General features: G+C 39.4%; 1 protein-coding gene across 5 annotated transcripts in view; it reads left to right on the top strand.

Moving 5' to 3' along the window:
* Window positions 1–24,878, top strand: part of Cd44 (CD44 molecule (Indian blood group)) — an 86,410-nt gene that overhangs the window by 56,846 nt on the left and 4,686 nt on the right. For 2 of the 5 annotated variants that reach the window (XM_048359801.1, XM_048359802.1), the window contains 10 exons: window positions 2,375–2,488; window positions 2,931–3,047; window positions 5,726–5,854; window positions 7,322–7,450; window positions 9,944–10,045; window positions 11,724–11,813; window positions 12,628–12,822; window positions 16,105–16,167; window positions 19,014–19,085; window positions 21,928–22,006. In XM_048359801.1, the coding sequence (XP_048215758.1) occupies window positions 2,375–2,488; window positions 2,931–3,047; window positions 5,726–5,854; window positions 7,322–7,450; window positions 9,944–10,045; window positions 11,724–11,813; window positions 12,628–12,822; window positions 16,105–16,167; window positions 19,014–19,085; window positions 21,928–22,006 (1,090 nt within the window). The remainder of the gene's footprint in view (window positions 1–2,374; window positions 2,489–2,930; window positions 3,048–5,725; window positions 5,855–7,321; window positions 7,451–9,943; window positions 10,046–11,723; window positions 11,814–12,627; window positions 12,823–16,104; window positions 16,168–19,013; window positions 19,086–21,927; window positions 22,007–24,878) is intronic. The other 3 variants (XM_048359798.1, XM_048359799.1, XM_048359800.1) reach the window with 3 other exon arrangements.

The raw sequence follows: 24,878 nt of genomic DNA on the forward strand, positions 1-24,878 counted from the left end.
TCCAAACCCAGAGTTTTAACAAACCTGCAGCAACCAATTTAAGAAGACATTGACAATGTCAGCTCAGCTTTGACACAGAGCTTAGTATTAAAAGCAGAGTAAGTTGGGCGCCTGTGGCTCATGCCTATAATCCTAGCTACTCAGTAGGTTGAGATGTGAGGATCGTGATGTGAAGCTGTCCCAGGAAAGAAAGTCAGTGATTTATCTCCAATATTTATCTCCAATAAATTAATCAGAAAAATCTAAAAGTGGTGTTGTGGCTCAAGTGATAGAGTACTAGCCTTGAGAACAATGAGGCTCAAAGACAGCATCCAGGCCTTGAGTTAACGCCCCAGGAATGGCAAAAAAAAAAAAGCAGAGTGAAACAACTATATAATAGAACACAAACTTGTGGCAATTATACAACTTTTTCAGAATAGATGGGTGGAAATTGGGCTGGAAAATATCCCTTAAAAATAAAAAAATATATAAACTGGTCTAATATTCCTCTAGCCAATAGTTCGTTGAACATATCCATAGTAGCTAGACATTTGTAGCTCAAGCTTGCAATCCTAGCTTCTCAAGAGGCTGGGACCTGGAGGAGTGACATTTAAAGCCATCTGGGGCAGAAAAGTATGTGAGGCAACATCTCTAATCAGTCAGCAAGGAAGCATGGCTCAAGTGGTAGAGTACCACTCATAAGCAAGAAAGCCAGTACTAAACATAAACACACATAAGTATATTTGTAATGACCCAAGATTTTGCTGTACAATGATGAGAATTTCCAATCTGATAGAATCACAGCTTGACTTTCCCTTTGAATAAAGGCACTTGAGGTGTTTCTATAAGTCACTTGAGACGTTTCTATATGTCACGTTGAAGCCTAAGAATTTCATGTTCAGATGAACAACACCCAGAGAAAAATGATACTCAATAGATATCAAATACCTTAGACATAAAAGACATTTGAGTATGTACAACCAATATTCAAGGTGAACTTGATGTTTATATCCAAAATGTTAAGCTATTCTTGGACACCTTTAAAACTGTTTACACTCTTTTATTTTAGTAACTTCAGAAAGGAAATTAAATAATCCACCAAACCACTAGAACTGTACTGCTGCACTGTCTCCTGGATTCAGGATGTAATCTGATCTAGCACTGTAGTTTGACCTATCAGTAAATGCGTATTCTTCACACCTGAGAAATTAAACTCTCTTAAGTGCCAACCCTAAACTACCAACCTGCAAATGAGTTGTATGGTCAGGCTCCAGAGGAAAAGCTTTCTATGTTGTATTTTCATCTCTGTGATATATTTTCCAGTTTCAGTCCCTTTTTCTGTTTAGTGTCAATGCCTATAATTTAACAAGATGACCTATTTCTTTTGGTGAGGTGGGTTAACTACTGCTATTCACACTTATTAAGAAGGTGGTTAATGACTATAAATTTGAATTCTAAAACCATGCTACAGTGGTGTTTTACTATGTGGTGATCAAAATAAAGATTGAACAAGGATAGATTTGCAAAGAACCTTTTCAATAAAAGATATTGGCTCTAGTCTTGATCCTCTGTCTCTTGTTCTGGTTCTTATATTTTAGGAGTCAATATCAAAACACTGGTGGATATATACTTTATTATTATTTTTGCTGTTTATTTGTTTACTTATTTGGCTCACTAGTCTGATGGTGTTGGTTACTGCTGACCTTTTTCTGTTGTGTATGCATCTTGTTTTTCTTTCATTGGCTATGAATGGCTTGCTCCTGATATATTTGATATTTGCTTGTTAAGAATATTGTTTGTGTTTGATATATATCCAGAAATATAAAGCTCAGTCTGTGGCTCTTCTAGGTCGAGATTCTTTCTCAGGCTTTATCTACAGGAAAGCTCTGGCTGCTCAGAACTTTCCTGACAAAAATTAGTAACAAAATGATGATCATTGTGATGTAACTTTCAGTTATCAAACTGTTTGGTCTGAAGATCTACAGCTAGCTCAGTTGGCTAGTGATACTGACAATGCCTTGCGTTCGAATGCAGGGACCCTCTAGTCTGCATGGATGGGCAAAGCTGTGAATGCCTTCTGCTAGCATTGGTGGAGGGCTGGTGTTTTTCAAAGCTGTTCTTCCTGCTGTCATGGTCTCTTTCGTGGCCTTCTCCAGAAGATCTCATGTTCTGAACTCAAATATTCTGTGACAGAATACAAAGGACACTGAGACGCTTAAAACTATCAAGACTCACGCTGGAGGCACTCTCTCCCTTCCTTCCGTTTCCATGTGACCATCTATACACCTCGTATAAGTGACTGATGTAGACTTTGGAAAAAAGAAATGTGTGGAACGTGTGGTTGGAGGCTCAAGCAATAGCATTTTCCTAATTGCTTCAATAATCGTTATCACAGTTTCAGCCACTCCATGGGGGTCTATCCACACAAAACAGAGCCAGGATCCCACCCAATGGAAGCCAAGCCATTCAAATGCAGAAGTACTACTTCAGACAGCCACAAGGATGACTGGTAATGGCGAGTACATATTTCATTGAAAGTCTTTCCCTCTCAAAGCCTATGATACTTCTGAGGAAACAGTGGGAAGTTTAGTGTCTCATCACAAATTCTCAGTCAGCTTTCCTGAAGATATTTAATTCCATGTAAAAGTCATTTATTAATCATACTGTCTAGGCACAAGGGATTTTAATGGTGCTTTGTAATAAAAAATAAATACATTTGAATGGTTTGTGGTGCTGTTTCTAAAGGAGACAAGTAATCAGGAAGAAATTACATGCCTAGCCATTTGCTTTTGGGAAAGGTTAGTGAAACCACACAGGCCTATTGAGAGTTGATGTTCAGAGGTAATGTTTGGACAAACAGCTGTTAGATAGCATATACTTTTATAGAAGAAAAGAATCATTTAAGGTTGGTTGATTAAAACATTACAGTGTATTTAACATAATCACAACAGATATAGACAGGAACAGCACCAGTGCTCAAGAAGAAAACCAGACCATGGGACCACAGCCTCCTATCATTCACCATGAACATTGGGACGAAGAAGAGAACCCACGTTCTGCAAGCACAAGTAAGAATGATGACGGACAGCTGTTTGGGTTTACATGAGTTAGTGAAGACATTCCAGATACTAGTAAGACCTCATTTAGACAGCGGCCATATCTTGGTCCTCCATGGAGTAATTTATCTGCAAAACCTGAAAAGGGACCAAATCTGCACACCGTTTGTACGATTGGAAGAGAAATGTCAACTTGTTAGGTTTCCCCTAAAGGCCAAAATATGGACAAAGTAGATCCCAGCTCTGGGGTTTCTGTGAAAGAACCTAGAGATTCCATTTAGATGAATTACGAGTATTGGGGGAAAAAAATTATGGAAAGTGGTTTCATTAAGTGCATATTAGTAGGATCTGGCAAGAAAGCTTAGCAAATGGAAAGATCTTTGGAATCTTTGTTTTTCTCTACAAAGATCAGTGATAAACCCAGTTGTTCCTTTTTTACATATTCTCTTCCTTACTCTGTGGGAGGATGGCATCATCTGTACTTGTTGATTTGAGAATGAAAAAAAAAAAAAAAGCCTGTAACATGTGTAAAGCTGTGGTTTAACCATAATGGTTTAACTACTTTCACAGCCTTGACTATTTCTAAAGTGAAAAAAAGAGCAAGAAACAACTATGTATTTGCCAAAGGAGCTTCAGAATCCCTGGTCTGAGACAACTAAAGAAAAGTTGAGTACATATCCAACAGACTAGATAGCCCTTTGCTCACTCCAGTAGGTTTTATGTATGTATGTATAAGGATTAGGGGATGAGTAAGGAGTGTTCTGGTAGAAAAAACAAAAAGAATAGAGTCTAATAGTGTTCTGTGGAACAGGATTCGGTGCCAGTCCCCTTTAGCTTCTAATAGTGTATCTTAGAAATTATTCTAAGTAATTTGTGCTTAAGCAGAGAGCTACTGAAAAACCATGGAATTAGGGCTGGGAATATGACCTAGTGGGAGAGTGCTTGCCTTATATACATGAAGCCCTGGATTTGATTCTTCAGTACCACACAAACACAAAAAGCCACAGCACCAAGTGTGGCTGAAGTGGTAGAGTGCTAGCCTTGAGCAAAAAGAAGGCAGGGACAGTGCTCAGGCCCTGAGTTCAAGCCCCAGGACTGGCAAAAACAACAACAAAAAACAAACAAACATGGAATTAGCAAGCCTCATTCAGGGCTATCATTACTAGGGGGTAGTTGAGAATCCAGATATAATGGAACTTGACAAACAGAAAACAGTAACCATGCTTGCAAAAGTTCTTGCCAGTGACCTCTGAACTTAACTATTGCAATTTCTAGAAGAACCTTTATGTTTTACAACAGAAGTCATATATTCTGCTGGCCCATTCCTGTGTACACTGCCCACATGAAGGAATTGCTTATTACCTATAAAAGTAGTGAAAGAAGTAGCATGGAGCTGTGGTGTGTGTGTGTGTGTGTTTGCACATGCACATGCGTGCTGGCTGCTTTTTAATTCAAACTTTGAGTAATAATAGAATGGGATAGTGTCTGCTTTATGTTTGAAATGATTTTTCCCTTTTTTTGTAATCACATTCAGGGATTTTTCTTTTTTATTGTATTTTTATTTAAGTAGTTATAAAAGAATTACAATTCAACAAATAAGTTTATGAGTACGATCATCATGATCAATGTCACCTCTTCTATCATTCTCCTTCATCCCTCCACATTCAGGGACTTTATGACTTTATTATTGCCAGGAGATGGTGACTTAGTATTAGCTAAAACTTTAGACTTTTAGCTTGCCCCCTCTTTCCTCCTCCCTTTGAACTTCCAGTTAATCTTGTTAATTGTTTAGCCAATACAAAGGTAAAATGTGAACAGTAAGTGTCATATGCTGTTATCAAATCACCCACATCATTTTCTGAAATACAGCTCGTTTCCCAAGTAACTAAATTAATTGGCAAGTTGGTAGCCTCTTATTTTTCCCCTGATGAACCTGAAATGTTCTACACGTTTTTAGAGAGGAAAATGTCAGTGGATTTCTGATGTTTCCCTTAGGAAGCCTGATGAAATTTCATCCCATTCGGTTTCATCTTTTTTTAAATAGTGGCTGAAATTTCAGGCCTGTCTTACACTATTAAGATAGATACAGATATCTATATGTCACTAAACTGTCTTGAATAGTTTCTTTTGCACTGAATTATTCTTTAGAAGTGATCCTAGCAATTTTAGATGGTCCTAGACATTATCACATTCTGGGTCAATATAGTGACCTGTTGGTCATCCCAACTTCCATGCTTGGCAAATCTATTGCTGGAATGTTTCTGCTGAGGATCATTACAGTGTCACAAGCAATTATACAATATACTTTCTCTTCCAATCCTACTGAAGCTAAGAGATTATATTTTGAATAAACATTTCTCTCCTGCAGGATATGGAGGTCATAGACTATAATAAGATAAGGATAGTTCTGGGAATTAGTTTAATGCTAACTTTGTGCTACTCTGGCTACGTGATTTTGAGCAAATGAAACTTTTAGTTCCTAACTTTCCTACATGAAAGGTAAAAAGGACTGGACTATCCTATTTCAAATTTCCCTTTTAGAATATTTGTTAACTTTTCTCATGGTGATCTTCTATTTCTACCTCCTTTTTTTTTTTTACATGTGTCTATGCATTTAAAGATACATAAGATTTTTTTTTTTTTGGTGAGAAATGGACACTTATGGCTCATGACTGGCATTCTTCTCACAGCCTGGGCAACTCCTAGTAGCACCACAGAAGAAACAACTACCCCAAAAGAACAGTGGTTTGTGAGCAGATGGCACGGGGAATATCCCCAAACAGCAAGAGAAGACTCTCAGGCAACATCAGGGACAACTGGTAATGGATGGCTTAACAGGCAAACACAGGTGGAAACTTTCTTTTGAGTTAAATGTTGGGCATTGAGGACACTGAACAGAAGGACATTGGAGGAATTGTTATAAGATACTGGGTTTCTGAATAAATTGTATTCCAGTGCAGGGGGGCGGGGGACAGAAGCAAACTTTAAATGCTCCTGACAAAGCATCTGACCAGGAATGGCTATAATCACATAAAAGAAACAGGGAACATGGTCTCCGAGTGAGTCACTCTCAGATGCAGTTGTGGGCATCACAGATCTAATGAGATTATAACAGATCTTACCAGATCATATCTTGTAAAAAAAATTCTCTTTGTTTTGTAAAAGCATCTACTATGTAATGTAAGCCTGTGAAACACCAGGATTGTAAGAAAGAATTCTGTCAGAACCCTAGTGCTTAAAAAAAAATGGGTCTGGACAGTATGGGAATATTGTTATTATTTGGACTTGTGTTTAAATCAGTTTGGTAAATTTTCCTTGAATATACAGTTGTTTTCTCAGATTTGTAGACCAGTCTCCTCCTCTACTGTAAGATTATGAGACTGTAAATATTGGACTTAAGTCTTGTCATCATCTCTAAAAGATACCAGTTGATAACTTATCTTTGCAAGCTCCTATGCATGATTCTTTTGCCTGTGTGGTATAAGAAATGGGATAGTCTCTGCCTTGTGATGAATCTGAATTCCCTATTCTTGCTTGGTTTCATTGGGACATATTTCAGTATTTCCATTTGTACTACAGATTTCAATGTACAATATATTCTCAGTGCATGGCAACTTCATGGTGAATTTCTAGAAGAACAATGCATTTGGTGACTGGCTATGTGGTGTGTCTCTTGCTAGGGGAATACTATTGTAGTATTTCCTACCTACACTTCTCCAATGGCACAGAATGAAGCAAAGGATCAAGCTACATTCTCTTGTCATTGTGCCCTAAAATAAATCTCTTTGGTGGAAGGTAATGTTCACATCAAATTTCATTCATACTTTTGTGATGAATGGCCTCAACTTTCATGCTTATTGCCTGGGAAGTTATTACCTGATCTCTTCTATACATCACTAATAGCCTACTCCACATTTTGCTGGGATGTGGCTATATCAAAGGGACATCATGTATTTGGGCTCCTGTACTTCCTTAGGGTACTGTGGCAGCATGGGTCAAGAACTACTTCATCTGCCCTTGAGGCTTGTAATTCATCTCTGTCCACTGCAGAATGAATGGCTTTGTATCCTCTAATTTCGTTGCTGATTGTCAAGCAAATGAGCATAAATGAACCCCAAACTGCTAAAATGTGTGTCGTTGAATGCAAGTTCTTTGCCCTCAGTATTAGGAAGTTAGTTCCATTATTTCATCTGGAGAATAATTTTAAAAAATCTATCAGTGTATCTATCCCTTGCCAAATGTCAATTAACACTTTGATAATTGCTTGAACTGCACTATTACAACAGCCTCAGCCCACAACAGCCATTCAAGTGAAAGAATAACCACACAGAGTCAAGAGGACAGTTTCCAGACTGATTTCTTCAGTTCAGTCTCACATCCAATGGGACCAGATCATCAAACAGAAGGAAGGACGGGTAATAGCTCTGAAGTTTTTGTTGTTGTTGTTTCTAAATATTATCATTTCAGAATCAACTAAGTGACCATTTTTCTTAGAAATATGCCCATAGTTTTAGATCAGTTTATTTTTCTAAGGAACTTGAAATTCCTTCAAAACTTAGTTTTCTTGAAGGGGATGATAGTTGTTTTTTTTAATAGCCTTTATTCTTATTTACTTTCAAGAAATCAGGAAAGTGAGGGAGAGAGAAACACATTAGTCTTAGTTCAGCAAGAATGGGAGATAAGACTCTTGATCCATTGAGCGTATTTGCTCAACTTTTATATTTAAGAGGATTTTTTTTTCTGTATTATAGAAGGTAATAATTTATCTGAGAGAGACTTTAAGAGTTGGTGTCTGCATTAATAATTTTAAAATTTGGGGCCTCTTTACTTGTGAGTGGGTTTTCTTTATCTTTTTTTAATAAGATGTTCTTGTCTAAGAAATGTAACAAATCTAAAAAGGAAAATAAATAAAAATAGCCAGTGTGATTGTTTTCAGTTATGTTGAATATATTGTCTGTATTTAAATTGCCCAGCATATATATAACAAACTTTAGTAAATGAGTTCTAGGGACACAATGACTTTGCCTCTTATTTTTGAACAACTACAAAATTATCCCCCAAATGAATCCGACATTTTCTGTGCTGTCACTTATTTAGAACTCTCTACTTCACACAATGTAAGTGGTGAGATAACCCTTAAATTTTGCTACTATGCAAGGAATTTTGGAAACAGAAGCATATATAATTCTTAGCTAGTCTGTGTTCTTAGGAAACTTAAGAGCTAGAAAAAGAAAACATTCAACATGGGAATGTTGCCAATAATTTAGTGTTAGTAACCCTAAAGAAATTCAGTGCATTCTGCATTTTTAAGACAACTGGAGAAAGATGATTGGATCTAGTTTTTTTGTGTGTGCTAGTCCTAGTGCTTGAACTCAGGGCCTGGGCACTGTCCTTGAGCTCTTTTGGCTCAAGGCTAATATTCTATTACTTGAGCCACAGTGCCACTTCCAGCTTTTTGGTGTATGTGGTACTGAGGAATGGAACCCAGGGCTTCGTGCATGCTCAGCAAGCACTTTACCACTAGGCCAAACTCCTGACCCCTGGATCTAATTTTTGAAAACTAGCAAAGACCTACATAGTCAAAAAAAGGAAGTGGGAGGAAGTTTCTATAAAAGTCTGTAAGGAAGGCCACAAGGGAAGAAAAGTCAAGTAATGAATATGTCAGAGTGAATGGACCCAATTATTATAAAGGAAAATGAGTTTGAATGGCAGGTTACTGAAGTGGTACATGCGGACACAACATATATTTTTATGCACATAGATTCTAGGGCCATGATGATATCCACGGTAGAAAACCAGACCAGTAAGAATTTTTTTAAAAAACACCCTCAGAATCAACATTAAGTTTGTATATTGAGGAAGAGGTGGATAATATGATTGGCTTCAACTATAGAATGACATAATACTTTCTAAAGGTCTCCTATAAAAGCAAGATGAACAAGCATTTAAATGCAAGACATTTCCTGGCAGAACACCCATTTGGAGTTGTAATCTGAGTTAGCTAGCCTTCTTTGTTTGATAGTAGAGTCAGCCACATATTGTTGTCCTAAAGAGATCTTGGTTCTCTTTTAGTATATTAAGGCTGCAGGGAAGATAAGGGTGCTCATTGCCCCAGTGCTTCATATTAGGTTCATTTGAGGCTGAGTAAGTCTCCATAGAGGCAGTAGTGAAGTGGGTGGGTGGCCAAAAATATTGGTGGTACTTATGAACTGTTTGGCCTCTGTTTCACTTAAGACTTGTTATTTTAGCAGAAGAGATGTGTGATAAGAATTTAAAACAGCATTTCTAAATACTTCATTGAGATTTCCTTCCAAGTCAACACTGCACATGTTAAATTCCAAAGATATACATCACCTTATATTTATGGGAAGAATACGTCAACAGCAGCTACTGCTTCTTATTTCTTGCCCCGGGCACTTCCTGTGACCACCATCTAGGTAGAATTGGATGGATGGCTTTATGTTTTTATTTGCATGTTAATTTGTGAATGAAAAATGGAAGAGGGTTATTAAAAATGTTATTTTCTTTTCCTGGTGAGCAAGAGCTTGCAAGATGGTGCCTGAGTAGTGTAGTCTCATTTTCCATGTGTCAGATTGTATCTAGAAGAAAGGCCGTGTGTATGGAAGGGGACATGTCACACATGGATTGTGTTTCTATCTCTCTGTAAGGGTTGGAAGTCCTATTATGTGCTGTGTGGCATCGACCTAGACTCAGAAAAAAACAAACAAAAACCAACCGTTACATGAAAGCTAGTTACTTATTGTAAGTAGCTTGAAGAAACAATAATCCATTCCAGACTGAAGACATACTTTAGTATCTGCCTTTTCCCCCCTCATGCTCTAGACTCTCATTGACCCCCGGGTGATGGTTCAGGAACTAAAGCAATAACGTTAATTTAATTCCTTCAGATATGGTTTCCAACCATAATACAACACTTCAGCCTACTGCAGACCCAAACCCAGATTTGATGAAAGACTTGGACAGGACAGCACCTGTTTCCATGACAACTCGTAAGGATAATGACACACAGCTCCTTTGTTGATCTGTATTCTTGCTTCAGGTCTTGCGCACATTGGTTGATGCTTTGCCTTTGGTGATGGGGTGCTGTATTCTTTTGCTGAGTGAGTTATCTCTGCCCAGAGTGTAAAGCTGTCTTCATTGTCCATACTTCTTTGGGGGCTCTTTAAATTTGACTTTACTTTCATTCTTGGTGCCGTCCATATTAAATGCCTTTATGGGGAAGTGAAAATGGATGTGGAATTCCATTCAGTTTTCCTTCTCTAAGCAGTCATGTCAGTGTTCCAGAAGACCACAGCAAAGTTAACCATTTTTCTATGTTTTATCTGATCCTCTCCTTCTGATTCCTACCCTCCCTTCAGTCAAAGCACAAGAAGACTTGCTTTCATGGTTCTCAAAAGACTTTGGAGGAGGCAGGTAGTCATAGACAGTAGTAAAGCCAAATTAGCTTATAGAGGAGGAGCAAAGTACATTGTTGACAACTAACAAAATGTAGTGAGATCCTGGAATTGAAAAGTAAACCCTGATCAATGTCTCTTTCTATCACTAAACACCTGATAGGAAGCCATGTGAAATCTCTAGCAGCCTTAATTTCCACCATGTATGCAAAGGTATTCTAGTGAACAGGCTAAAGTCATGTATAATTTCTTGGCCAAATATAAAAGAAATCCAGAATGAAGAGGGCCTCATTTCACTGCTGCTACACATAATGGGCAGAGTCCTTTATAGAAACCCTTTAGGCAAAGGAAAAAGTCAGCAAGAACGTGTTGTCACCAGTGTAAATAGCACAGTGTTAAGCATCAAAGGGGAGGTAAATAATCCCATGAATGGCTTCTGCCAATGGAGGCCCTGTATTTCCATTTTATGCTACAAGAGGCTTTTGTTCTGACATTGGGGTAGGAATTTTGTTGAAGGTTTCTCTCCTGATTATGATACTTATTCAGTGGTTGATATAGTTTATGGGTGTGTTTTATGGAGTGCTTGCACCTGCAACTCAGAGGTCAGTATCTTTCTTGGAAGAACACAAAAGAAACTAACTCAAAACAATCAACATGATTTCAAATATGGGCAATGGTTCAACCTCAAATTGATCTGTATCACTAAGGCCCTTGTGTCTGCCCAGGCAAGCATCTCGTTGGTGCAGCCATGAGAAGCTCAGATGAGATATTAAAAAAAAACAACAAAAACTAACAGTAGAGTAAAATGATAACTTAACTTTAATAGTGTTTAGAAAGAAGTTGTGTATTTCCTTGTATAATTTTGATTTGAGTTGCTGGAGCAGGTAATCTTGATGGCTTTCTTCCGCTTTTGTGGTGACAGGTATACTACTATGGGGTTACTTTCCTTATAATCACACTTCTTTCCCTGCAGTTAGGTGTTGTGTTGATAAGAAAAGGAAAGAACAAACATTTCCTTTTCCATGTGCTTGTATTCTCTGGTTTTGCTGAGTTGTCTGGGAGGATGCTACAATGGGGTCATGATGGTTCAGGGTGGGTGAAGTTTGGCTCCGATTGCCCTTTGGCGCTTTGTGACAGGCAAAGGGGCCAGCCAGAGGCAAAATAGAATTCCTCTGTATATTTCTACCAAATCTCATTCTCCTGTACACTTCTCCATCTGACACATGTCAGCCATGGCTCCAAATTAACATGGATTCATCCCTTATTGAAACAGAGCAAAGTCATTCTCAGAGTTACTCGACATCATCCGGAGATCCACAAGACAAGAAAGATCATCCAACAGCTTCTACTCCAACATCTAGCAGTAAGGATATAAAGCCTAGTTCATTTCAGCTATTACAAAAAATCAAGGAATTATGCATGCATTCTGTGGTATCTTTAGTGTAGTATCTTTTGCAGTATCTTTGTGCTGATATGTCAGCTGGCTGTTGTACTGTAACATTTAATCAAATGGTATGCCTGGTGGTGGTCTCTGATTTTTTCTGCTTTGTAGTCTTAGAAGCCATTCTACATTAAGCATAAACTTCATTCCTTAATCTTAAAGATCATATTTCTTAAGCTCTGGAATTAGAAGCTTCATTTACAAATAATGGAAGTTTTGCATGTATTTGTAATTGCTCTGTATTGCTTGCATTGACAATATTATTTTTCCATTTGTTCTCTGGACCATAACTCCATGCACAGGGAACTAAGAAGCAGTGCCCTCCTGGCAAAGAAAGGATAAGTTGGTAGCTACAGGCCTTTGAAACCTTGCATTTACTATTCTAATTTCAAGAAGCAGTTTTTTGCCTTTCAATTCAATGGTGTGTTTCCGCCACATCACCCAAGGTAGATGTATTGAGAAACCACTCAAGATTTTCTAGTATCTGAGTGACCTTGAAGTCATCTCATCTTAGTGACACTGGCAGGCACCGCAAGGAGGATCAACAAAAATCTCTTGTGTTAAATGCTGTCTTGGTGGTGTCTATTGCAAAATATTCCTTTTATTCAACACAGAGTGAGAAAGTTCACTGTTACTTTTGTTCTTGGATAACAAGTGGAGAGCTTTTGTGGCAATGGCACATTCTGAAGATAAACACATAGTAAATGGGTTTATCACTGATTGCACCTTCACACAGATAGGAATGATAGCAGAGGTGGAAATCTTCCAGAAGACTCAACTACTCCACTGGAAGGTTATACCACTCCTTATCCAGACACAATGGAAAACAAAACCCTCAGCACACTGACCCCTACTCAGACTGGGGCCTCAGAAGAAACTGAAGTTACTGTTGCTGGAGAGTCTAGCTCCCTTGTTGATGGCTTCTTACCAGGTAATTTGACAAGGGGTCATCTGGCTCATGTGGTTACATGGAATATTGTCTATGCAGGTTGAGACTCGATTACTGCATAGCACAGGAGGTTTTCATCACCCAGCATCAATTCTAGTACTAGTAGACTTGGGTTTATGTAAGATAAAATAATAACTTTCCATTTGTTAATATACTTCCCACTTACTTTTGTGACTTGGTTGTTCTGGTAGAATTTCTTTGTCTTAATCCTTATTCTGTAATTTATCAAGTAGAAGTTGAACTATCTGAAGGTGATATTTCTGTGGATCAGAACAGTTGAACATTAGAAGTTTCATTTGATTCAACTAACAGATGCTGTTTTTTCCATCTGTTTTTATCCAACATGTGCATAATTTTCATACACTCTATCTTTGCCCTCGAATCATCTTTTGCTGCTGGTGGATTGATCAATCTCACTTTTGGTGATGGGCTGGTGACTACTTTCTAGTTATGATGTAGTTAAACCTTCAGAATTCAATCTATTATTAATGAAGAGGAACAATCTGTTCTACTTTAATGGCAAAGAGATGACTTGCTTAAGTTTGGTCCTCTGGTGACTCTTCTCAGATAAGTAATTCTCTCTACTTCTTTTCTTTGTTTTTCCATTTCTGTTGAAAAATTAGCCCTGATAAAGGGGCTCTGGGCAGTGCTCAGTCTGCCTAAGAAAGCAGAAATTGATGCTCTCCTCCTGGTACTAGTTACTCAAGTGTTTATTACCACTCAATATCCAATATTAATAATTTTTAAAAGTATACTTTTATAGCAGAGCTGCTCCCTGCCCAATCTATAAAGAAAAGAAGCATACATAGATATAGATACAGCTATAGATCTGAGAGCAGTTGTTCTCTGGTTGACACTGGAATAGAATGTCAGTATTGGCTTCTCTCCTTTGGGCTGCCTACCCTAGGCCTTCAATAACAGTTTAGAAAAAGGGCTGACCTCAGCAGAATGGACAAGACAAAGCCTTTTTCACTCCTTAGTTGTTATTTTTTTTCTTTCACTGAGTATATGGCTTTGCTCAACCTTATTAAAAACCCCAAGTATCACTGGTAGCTGGATTATGAAAGAATGAATCTTAAGAGTGCTCTTTGCAAAATAAGGCCTATTGTGCAACCTAATAGACTTCAATTGGAAATGGCAATTTTAATAGATGCTGTATCCTCAATGGCTTACAGAGTCCCATTATTAGCAAATAAAATGCTTATTACAGAATTAGTGTCCATGTATGCTTCTACAGAGATAGAAGGAAGGTGGTAGTATGGATAGATTTTTCCGTGTTTCCATATGAATTTAGTGTTTAGGAAATGATCTTTTTCTCATCCTTGGTTTTCTTCCAAACTCAGATGAGCATCTTTCTGCCTCTATACTTTGTGCGATCTCTATGCTTAATATTAAAAACTAAATCATGTAGAATCATGGTGGCAATGCTGGTGGTGGGTTTGGTGATTGGTGATGGTGCTTTGGGTAGTGGGACTCTCAATGGGACATTTTAGCAAGTGCTGTTTTCTTTTCTAACCATCAGCCAAGCAACAAAAGCAGTCTAGCTCTTTAATATAATTATGAGAGTAGATGTGTCTTCACCTGTCCTAATCAGGGAAATGATGATCAGGTGATGAGAACCTGACTGTGTGTTTTTTTTATAGACAATTTCACAGTAACTTTACAAAACCTCATTCTCTGTGTATGTGGGGGTATTGTTTGTTTGTTTATCCTGAGCTTCTTTTGCTCAAGGCTAGCACACTATCACTTGAGCCACAACTCAAGGAGATGTATTATCCACACATTTTTTTTTCTGTCCAGGCTGGTATCAAATCACGATCCTTATATCTCATCCTCCTGAACAGCAAGGATTACAGGCATGAGCCACTGGCACCCAACTGTATGTTTGTTTTTAAGGCTCCAATATACTTTGAAAATTGATGTTGGTGTTGGTGAGAAAGAGAGAGGAAGCAGTGGGTTTTCTTTTATTTTTTTTGACCAGTCCTAGGCCGTGAACTCAGGGCCTGAGCACTGTCCCTGGCTTCTTTTTTGCTCAAGGCTAGCACTCTGCCACTTGAGCCACAGCGCCACTTCTGGCCATTTTCTGTATATGTGGTGCTGAGGAATCGAACCCAGGGCCTCATGTATACGAGGCAAGCACTCTTGCCACTAGGCCATATTCCCAGCCCCAGCAGTGGGTTTTCATATTCTGGATCCAGCATTTCACTTTTGGGTTTAGATTTTTAGCAGTGAATGAGTTTGTCTCAACCCAATGCATCCTGGTGGTGAGTATTTGAGAAGATGAGATTATATTAACTTGTTGAAAATAAAGACTGTACTTTTCAACAATACCCAGTAGAATTTATTCTAAGACCCACATACCCATTATTCACATGCTAGCATTTCACCAGATCTTTTTCAGTTATTTTTAAGCTTTTTCATCGCTAAATAAATATTTGAATTCTCTTATTTCAGAACAATTTCCTGCCTCAGAGAAATACCTTTAAATATCTCATGTCCTAAGCCAGAGTACACTTATTTCCAGCGACCACACATTTCATATCCCAGTCCTTTTAAAATATTTTTTTGGCAGTACTTGGATTTGAACTCAAGTCCTTGCACATACTAGGCAGGTGTTCTACCACTTGAAACAGACCCAAGTGCTTCTGTCACTCTTTTTTTCTTTTAATTATTTTTCAAATAGGGTCTTATGTTTTTGCCTGGCCTGACATGGCCTGGATTGTGTTTCTCCTAATTACATCTCCTGAGTACCTGGGATGATGGTTATATACCACCACACCCAGCTTTTCCTGTTGAGATGATGTCTCACTAATTGGGGGTGGGGGAAGTGGTTGGGAGTGGGGGCCTGGGCTGGCCTCAAACCACAATCCTTCTGATTTCTACTTTCTGTGTAGCTGAGATTAAAGATGTGAGCCAACAGGGTTATCTTATAATCTAATTCTTACAGTTATTAATCTAGATCCAACCTCAACCCTGCAAAGTATTCTTTGTTAGAGTATTCTTTGTTACAGTACTTGGATTTCTATCACACTTTCTATGGTCATCCTTGATGACCTCTGCTGCCCAGTTTCCTTCATTCTGATTCAAAGCTCTCGTCCATTCATTCATCAGTAGACTATACAATGGACAGCAATTATTATGGACTTATTCCAGGCTCTTTTTGTCATCGTTTCTTGTATGCTTGGCGAGGGGCTTTATGAAGGAAATGAAGGGCAGCATGAGTAGAGACACAGAATACTGACCTTCCTTGGCCACTTATTGCAGGAGACCAGGATGCCATGGACTCCAGCGGGAGGTCCCACACCACGCACGGATCTGAATCAAACGGTGAGTGAGGAACTGCTCTGTCCTTTACTGTTACAGTCATTGAACCTGATGACTACTAATAAAGCATGAGTCAGTATCTCTAGAGAAGTGTTTCGTGCTTCCTTTGCCTGTATTACAATCCCAGGGAGGATTTATTGAATCACATTGCTGGGTCCCACCCCAGAAGTTTCTGATTCAGTAGATCTGGGGTGGAGTCCAGACATTTGTATTTCTAATAAATACCCTAGTAATGCTGTACCACTGGGACAGGGACTACATTTTTTGAACTACTGTTGTGGAGAAAGGGGGAAGAATTCAAGCAGGGTTTCCCATTTGGTATTGCCCTACTCCAAACTGATGAAGAGCAAGGGTTTTGAAATAAGCATCACTGTATTTTGCTTTCACTTTCTTTACATGCAAACTGAACAAGATGTTTAAAAAGGCTGAAATTTCCTAGCTAATAAACTCGGGATAATAATTGTTATAGGCCATCATTAAAGACTGGATGACAGAATATGTGAACAGTTCTTAACATAATCCCTGGGCCACGATACAATAACTAAGAGAATTTGCCTCGTGCCAGCAACTTTAGCCAAAGCACTTTACATGGATTAAGACGAACCATGTGAAACTGCTAGTTCTGTAGCATTTTCAGTCAATTCAGAGTTCATCCAATAACTCATTTAATTATCCTACACAGCCTGTGATATATGTAAGTAGTACTGTTATCTCTGATATTACAGATGAGGAAACTAAGACCTGGAGAAGGCTCAAGACTCAAACGGGCTCCATGCCAAACTGACATGAGCAAAGTGGTAGAGCTAGTTCTTCAAAGAGACCTGTGGGGATCTCTCATTGCTTCCCATAAGCACAGTCTAGAGAAAACATCCCATAATGATCATCAATATTCCAGGGTTCCTTTATTTAAATAGACTTGCTGGCTTCCCTTGACTCAGCTCACACTTCTGGATATGTTTCTCCAAGCTGAAAAAGTTTGACATAAAGTATATTTGCTTCTGTCCTGTTAGGCTGGGGCTAATGACCATGGTCTCCTGAGCAATCACAAATCTAGTGATCCCATACTAATCATCCAAATCATTGATTATCACCCTCCCCTACATATATAAATTTGGACCTATTGAAAGGAAATATGAAGACAGATGTTGACATGGTGGCTTCCATAATAACCCTTTCTATGGGAACACTAGGACATAGGGCTCAATAGAAATGCTCCTTAAATCCAAATGGAGACTCAGACTCACTGGAATTCTATAACAATATACTTGACCTTTCCAATCTTTAGTTTCCTCATTAGTGAAAAAAAAAAAAAATCTAGACTATCTGCCTCAGCTCCTTCCTAAAGCATTTGGGAGGGAAACACAGGTATCAGGAGTGTGAAAATCTTTTGGAAACAATAGAGAGTTATTGCTAAAAAAAAGGATACAGTCTTTAAACCAGGAGACCTCAGCTACCCTAAGTGCAGGCTTTAGACCAGTATCAGCTATATCATGTAGGAGCTTGTTGGAAATGCAGAATCTCTGATGAACCAGATATCTTGAAGCAGAAGCTACAGTCTAGCCAATTTTCTCCACCTCCACGTGGTTTTTGTAGGCACATTAGGCTTGAGAAGCTCCATCTTCCATGGCTTTTCTCATACTGAAGCCAAATGAACTCCATGCACACATCTTAGGTTGGACCTTATCTCCCAATGACAGTGCCTAGTGCCCCATCCCTGTCTGCAAAATTGACTTTCCTGACTTGTCCTCCTACCCTTGCTGGATTTGTGGGCTTCTGGAGCACAAGCAGTAGGGGGTGGGAGGGGGAAGCAGGGGCAGGTCTGCTCTCTCCTGTCCATTCTCTTCAGCTTTTGCCTAAAGTGAGAATCAGGTGGGCGGGCACTGATCTCTTTTGTTTGGCTCCTGTGCAGATGTCTATTGTTCAAAAAGGAGGTTTCATCTTGTACACACACACCCAGCTCTTTCCTTGCTGGGAGCAATTTTTTTGGAAAATCAAACTAAAGAGATTATGATCTATTAATGGCCTCCCTTTCAAGTATCAAAGGCTCTTATGAGTCAGAAAAGAGAGAGAAAGAGAAAGAGAGGGAGAAGACCTGTGAGAGTGATTGTACTTCTTAGGTGGTTTCCAGGCCAAAGATCTTCAGTTTAGATGGCCAATGTCTCATGACTTGTGCAGGCAAAAGCCTGCCAATAAGCAAGGACCCTGGCAGAAAGGTAAAGAAAATGCCTTGGACTTCTTTGAGGTTTATAAGGTGAAAGACCATTGTTAAAATGGAGGGAGGAAGCTCAAAACAGACTCATGGAAAGAAATTGTTTGCTCCATTTTGAGTTTGAACAATAAGATCAAATAATGTAAACAAGAGCAAAAACTATTGTAACCAAGACTCCAGGAGCCACAGTACAGGATCCAACGTTTGACTCTCCAAGGAAAGCTTTCATCAGTTGACCACCCCAAAAAGACACTTGTCTCTTCCATGGCCTTCATGTTTCCTACCAGGTTCCAGGGAGGAGAAAGGATCATTTGTGGGATATTTTTAATATTTGTTCTCAAGTAGTAGAAGAAGCATTAGAAAACAAACATAGCCAGACACACACATTTGTTCCTGAGAATTCTCTTGTTCTCTGACATGACATAGCATTCCCAGTGCTCATTTTAATCACACTGAGCTTTGTAATGAGAGGGCAGAGGTGCTATCTGTTACTTAATACTTTCTACATGTCTGTGGCTTGCATTTACAAATAGCTTCTCAGTGATGTAGGCATTGGAGGGTGGGCTGGTATGCGGCTTTGGAAGGAACTTCTGGCCATGCATTCCAAACCTGAGCTAAGAGATTTTGTTATTCACCTTAGGACCCTCAAGCGGGAGTCAAGAAGGTGAAGTGAACACAACCTCTGGTCCTATAAGGAAGCCCCAAATTCCAGGTGAGTTTTGAAGTGTGAAGTCAAAAAGAATGTTTAAAGTAAGTTTCTCAGAATGTCCCAGAAAGGATCAGAAAAGATCCAATCAAATGTACCTTCTTCTAAAATCCCACCCTTGAACATAATGGCTCCTCTTTGCAAGTTTAATTAATTTTGTATGTGTTCTCAAGACAGGAAAGGCTAGAATGGAACTCCCAGTTAGGCCTGTCCCTGACCTGTTTCACAGAAGGACTGTATTCATTACTAAAACAACCACCCCAAATGATTGATCACCCAGAGGACTCCACGTGGCACCTAGTGCTCCCTATTTCACCCTCGTTTGCCCTTCCTTTCTGGGGCCAGGGGTAAAGTATGTCATTTTCTGTTCACAAGACAAGAAGAAGGTACAAAGCTCATCTATGCTGATCTTCTGATCTCCAGACTACTTTTTCTTAGGAGATCACTTATTGATTTCTCCAGAAGAAATATTCTGGAAAGTATTCTATGTGTCACAAGAGGCTGAGACATTTGGCTCTTCTGAGCAGCAAGAATCAAGGCATCTAATGCAATGTCATTTGAGTTGGGATCAAAATTGAGCATTTGTAAAGAAAGATTACACAAGGGCATTAAATCTTCTTTCTTAGAAGGTCTCCAAAACAGCTTCCTTTGGGAGAAAGAGAAGACTACTCCCTTTCCTCAACTTCCCCCCCCCCACACACACACAGTATGATGGAGGCTATGATCTGGGTTGGCCAGGGAAGGAGAACCAAGGGTACTTAGCTATAACCAGACAGGGGGATTCCCCCAGCTCGATTGAGAGGGAATGTGGGACATCTCAGTGCTAGAAATCAAAGGCCAAAGTTGGAGAGGAAGAAATGCTACTTCCTGTCAGTGCTCCTTCTCCTTGAGGTGAGCCAAAGTTTATCCCTAGCCAGGAGAAGGAGGAAAACAAGATTTCTAAAAGGAAATGAGCAGTGAATGACTCTGCCTTCTTTCTCAAACCTTGGTTCATTATTCACTGTACATGTACTGCTGCTGCATTGATTCAACTTTTCATTTTATTCTGAAAGCCTAACTTTAAAAGGTGGGGATTGCAAGAGCCCAATAACTATACCCTTATGAACACATAAGATGATGCTAAGTGAAATGAACTCCATGTTATGGAAACGACTGTTATGTCACTGTTGTAATTACTTTCAACATGTGATGTGAAACTGTAGCTCCTATTATTGATGACCCCCTTGTATCCCCTTCCTGTGGTTGTACCTGCACTACCTCTGTATCTTATCTGAGTACATTGGAAACCGTGTATACTGGTATTAGAACTAGGAAACTGAAAGGGAGTACGAAAATCGAAAGACACAGGGTAAAAAGACAAACGACTACAAAGGCAATACTTGCAAAATGGTTTGGTGTAAATCAATTGAACAACTCATGGGGGAAAATGGAAAGGGGTGGGGGAGGAGGGAATGAGGGAGGAGGTAACAAACAGTACAAGAAATGTATCCAACACCTAACATATGAAACTGTAACCTCTCTGTACATCAGTTTGACAGCAAAAATTTAAAAAATAAGAATTCAAAAAAAAGGTGGGGATCATTTCATTTGTACACAAGTGATTCATAATTATTGTAGAGATTTTTTTGAAAGTACAACTAAACAGACATTTGGAAATATATTTGTTAATATCAATCTCACCATTCAGAAATACTGTGCAACCATTTTGAATCACACACACACACACACACACACACACACATCTTTTAGATGTAGTATATGTTTTAAAAACTGGGAATATCGGGCTGGGGATGTGGCCTAGTGGTAGAGTGCTTGCCTTGTATACTTGAGGCCTTGGGTTCAAGTCCTCAGTACAACATATATAGAAAAGGCCCGAAATGGCTCTGTGGCTCAAGTGGCAGAGTGCTAGCCTTGAGCTAAAAGGAGCCAGGGACAGTGCTCAGGCCCTGAGTCCCAAGCCCCAGGACTGGCAAAATAATAATAATAAATAAATATTTTTTAAAAACTGGGAATATTCCCTGCATACTGTTTGGTCAACATATCATTCTATTTGGCCTACAGCTTTCCACATGATTCCACGTTTTCTTTTGAGTTGTATAGTATTTAATACAATAGATAAACTCTAATTTATCTAATCAGTCTTTTATTATGGTTGTCTCCAACCTTTTATTGTTATTAATAACCAAGCATCAACATCTGCACAGCTAATTTTGAGGTTCTCTGCATAATAAAATATAGAGCAGGTGTTCTTATATGGGAAGGAATGTTTCTTTCCAGAGAAGCATAAATTTCCTTTAGTCTATTTAATAATATTGGCCCAAAGTCTTCTATCTACAAGTCTGCACAAGTTATCCAACACAATTTTTGAAACACATTTCTCCTGGCAGGACTTGAAAATCCTGATCAGTAACAAAAGATTTACACAAGAGATTGTTGGACAGATACCCACAGCAAAACTGCTCTTGTAGATTGCTCTACCTATTGGCTTGACTTTTTTTAGTCAAGTCTCTTCCGGTGCTGACTGTGGTTCATGGGTGGAGCGGGTCAGTCATTCCATTGTATTCTGCTTTTACAAAATCTATGTCTGGGGCTGGGAAGATGGCCTAGTAGTAAAGTGCTGGCCTTGTATATATGAAGCCCTGGGTTTGATTCCTCAGCACCACATATATAGAAAATGGCCGGAAGGGGCGCTGTGGCTCAAGTGGTAGAGTGCTAGCCTTGAGCAAAAAGAAGCCAGGGACAGTGCTCAGGCCCTGAGTTCAAGGCCCAGGACTGGCAAAAAACCCAAAACCAAACGACAAAATCTATGTCTGAGGCTCACATGTGTCCTTTGGTTCTCTCACTCCAGAGTGGCTCATCATCCTGGCATCCCTCCTGGCCCTGGCTTTGATTCTGGCTGTTTGCATTGCTGTCAACAGTCGACGAAGGTAAGTGGAGGCCCCTTGAGGCCTTCAACTTTAAAGGGAATCACGTATCAGGTTTTATATCCTTGGTTCTGGTGCACACCAAGGAGTTTGTCAGACATGTGGTGTCTCAGACCAGACGCTAAACCTCCTATATCAGAGTCTGGATTTTAACAAGGTCCCAAGGATTTATTTTAACAAAACATAAGCAAACAAACAAAAAACCCAGCCCTTCTCTGCCTCATTCTATAGAGATGGACAACATCTATAATTCTTTACACCCCTACTTTAAAGTAATGGTTAAACCTCATAGTTCTTCATTTTTCCAGGGTTAGTGTCTATTAGACTCTACCTGATAAAGTGAGGAAATGGCTCACCTGGAAGGCACCTAAAGTATAAACTCGTTCATTGATTCATTGAACAAATATTTATTGAGTGCTTTCATGACTCACAAAGTGTTGTATAAAGACTCAAGGCCTGGCCATCCTCTTTAGCCTGAGGCTCACAGATCCTTCTAGAGGTCTTGCCGGAAGGTTGGTTTTGTGTTTTGTTTGTTGTCATGACATTATTGTCAACTTTCTAGAAGCTGTGGCTGAAAGAATTACTGTTGTATCCTAGGAAAAGCTTTCTAACAGGGAGGGCTATAGAAAAATGAAGACCTTTCCTTAGAAAAGTGAATAAAGGCAGCTTCCTAGAACTAACAAGAAAGCTATTTTCATCTCCTTAAAAGCCCCCATCTATCCCTACCTCAACCAAGGCTCAGCATTTATACAGGTACTTCTGTGATTGAATATAACTCATTAAGCCTTGACAAGGCTCCAGAAATAGTTCTACACAGAGAAAAGTGAAGGGAAATAAAAGTTCTAGCAACAGAGGAAATGAATTTTAACTAGAGCACTTCTACAGTGGCTCCTAGTCCAGAGACTTAGATGGATTATTTTTCTCTGGGCACATGCACAGTAACTATTTGTAAATGTCTCTTGAGATTACTTCTTCTAAGGTAAGAGTTTTATTTCCAAGTAAGGACACTTTTACTGTTCCTCGAATCATCTCACCAGCCAGAAAACGCCCCTTTTGGGGAGAGAAACAGAGAGAATTGTGGACCTTTTGTTGTTGTTGGGCCTTTTGAAAGCAACAAACAACAAATTCCAATCTTTTCTAATGATCTGTTGTTTTTATACTGGTCCTCGATAATAAAAATGCTACATTAAGGTCAGATAGCTGTGGTACTATATCTGCCTTTTAGAGCATCATAAAAAACATCAATCATGACAGTTAATCACATCAAGAACAAAAACTAGAGACCTCCTCTGCTTCTAAGGACTAAATGGAAAGAGATCTTTTTTTTTTTAAGTTGAGTTTAAATAATGTGACTTTGGGAGGCTCTTACAAAGAGTCTTTGTATTTCCCTTCAGCTTCCTTGTTTTCTCTTGGATTACTTTTGCTCAATCAGATGTGGACTTCCTATTGTCTAAAGTCAACACTGTTCCAGGTCTTGGAGTATATTACTTCTGCACATGCAATGGGTCTATAAGTTTTACACATGCCACCATGAAAACATTGGCCCCTATGTTGTTGACCTAGGGAGCTCTCTGGAAGCCTCTCGCCTGTCCCCAAGAGAAGTTGGAGCCTGTACATTGTGGCTGCTTAGCTCCCACATGGCTCCTTGTCTCCCCAGCAACAAAGAAGGGGCCTCCTGGCCTCCTGCCACCTCTTCCCAAGACCATCAGTTACCCTGGCAACCAGCAAACAGAGACAGGCAGGATCCAGCACAGGGAGTACCTCACCATGAAAGTAGTTGTTTGGATGCCATAAATTACGGTGTCCTGATTTGATAATTGAAAACAGATTTGCCAAGCAGCTAAAGGGTGGTTAACAGCTGCACAGTCCTCTCTATGTGTACTGTGTTCCTAAAACTGACAGCCCATTACTAATCCTCTTAAAGGGCTGGGGGCCTTTCTGCTTTGAGCCTTCCATTTAAGAGAGATTTGGGATCCTATGTTCATAAAAACATGTTTGGTTTTAAACGAGGCCTCCCAAAGGGATTCATTTATTCAGCAAACAGTTTATGGATGGTCGCTCTGCCTACTGGGATTGGCAGGGAAGTAGAGAAAAAAATGCAGATGTCCCTTCCCCAAAAGAATCTTGAGGTTTAGTGGCAGTGTTATGCCTGCTACATCCCATCTGTCAGCTACTATTTATAGAGGACATCCTCAGTGCCTGCTATTGCAATTACACTGATGGTGATGTTGATATGGTTTAATCCAGGGCTTCCATGACAAAGAACTCTGCATCTTAAAGGTGCTGATGGGGTGGGAAACAGTGCCATTACTTCTTCAGCTTTTCCTACCCTTGCCCTAATCCAAAATAACTTTCCTTGATGTTCTTTGTGACATCAGACTCCTTGAATTACAGCTTCCCAACACAAACTGTTGTTGATTCATTCTCAACAGTAAGTTGTTTTGGAAGTCAATTGGTTGGTAGATCCTGGATAAGGCCCAAGAGAAGTAGCCTTTAGATGCCTTCTCCTTGAAAACTGTATCTGATGTTTCTGGAGAGGAGAAAAAACACTAGGACCTTGCCAATGAAGGCTTCAGAAATGGTTTAAGGATGGCTCCATCTAGGTTGATTGTGTAGAACAAGAGCCCCTCCTCATTTCCTGTGACATCATCAAGATGGTCACCCATCTTCTTCTTGGTCCCCTCTGGAGATCTCCATGACTTAAGCCCTGGAGCAGTTCAGCTCTAATCCATGTGCGTTCAGTCTGGTTCAGTCCTCTAAATAGTTCCATCCATTAAACTCCCTGCTCTCAGGGAAATATTCCCTATCTGTACTCTCCAATACAAATTTAGTAGCCATTTGAGGCTCCAAATGTGGCCTGTTCCACTAAGAAAGT

The sequence above is a fragment of the Perognathus longimembris genome, chromosome 13 (assembly GCF_023159225.1).
Source record: "Perognathus longimembris pacificus isolate PPM17 chromosome 13, ASM2315922v1, whole genome shotgun sequence".
Lineage (NCBI taxonomy): Eukaryota > Metazoa > Chordata > Mammalia > Rodentia > Heteromyidae > Perognathus > Perognathus longimembris.